The 741-nt window shown below is 60.5% G+C and overlaps 1 protein-coding gene across 1 annotated transcript in view; it reads right to left on the bottom strand.

Annotated features, from left to right (window-relative positions):
• The window catches only part of KREMEN2 (kringle containing transmembrane protein 2), a 4,393-nt gene that overhangs the window by 3,369 nt on the left and 283 nt on the right, over positions 1-741 (bottom strand). The window contains exon 2 of the mRNA XM_010840476.1: positions 675-739. Coding sequence (XP_010838778.1) covers positions 675-739 — 65 coding nt within the window. The remainder of the gene's footprint in view (positions 1-674; positions 740-741) is intronic.

The following is a 741-nucleotide window of genomic DNA, read 5'->3' as shown; positions in this document are numbered from 1 at the left end:
GCTTAGGGCTCATCACGTCTGCTTTAAAGCAGACGTGATGAGCCCTAAGCTTTGCGGTTCAGCAGGGAAGTGCCCTCCCACTTAACTTGGTCCCCGTCGCTTCAGACCACAGCTATGGCTCTGAACCCCCAATCCCTCAGTCACCGCTAGTAGACGTCTCTCAAAGGAGCTGAACGCTAAGGGCCCGGCCCACTCTAGAGCTTGCCCTCTGACTAGGCCCCATCCTCATGGGCGCCTTGGTGCCCAGGTCTGACCTGAGGCTCTGCAAAAAGTTGGACTCCTAAGGCCTGACCCAGGTCAGAAAAGGTTTCCACTCATCGCTTAGGCCCCGCCCTTAGGTCCTTAAGCCGATTCATTGGAAAAGATCCTGATGCTGGGAAAGATTGAGAGCAGGAGACGGGGGAGACAGAAGATGGCATGGTTGGATGGCATCATCGACTCAGTGGACATTAGTTTGAGCAAATTCCGGGAGACAGTGAACAGGGAAGCCTGGTGTGCTGCAGCCAACGGGGTCGCAAAGAGTCAGACAGGACAACGAATGAACAAGCAGGCCCTCAAGGTGGCTCCTGGGCCCGCCCAGAGGAGACCTCCGCTCCGCCCACGCCGCGGCCCAGCCCCAGGACAACGCCCTCAACCCTGCACCAGCCCCGCCCCGCGCAGGCCCCGCCCCTCACCGGCAGAAGTTGTGCGCGCCCAGCCCCCAGCGGCCCTGGGGGTCGCTGGCGCTGCTGTAACTGTGCT

This window comes from Bison bison, unplaced genomic scaffold (assembly GCF_000754665.1).
Source record: "Bison bison bison isolate TAMUID 2011002044 unplaced genomic scaffold, Bison_UMD1.0 scf7180017864144, whole genome shotgun sequence".
Classification (NCBI taxonomy): Eukaryota; Metazoa; Chordata; class Mammalia; order Artiodactyla; family Bovidae; genus Bison; species Bison bison.
This window is presented reverse-complemented; position numbering and strand designations above follow the sequence as displayed.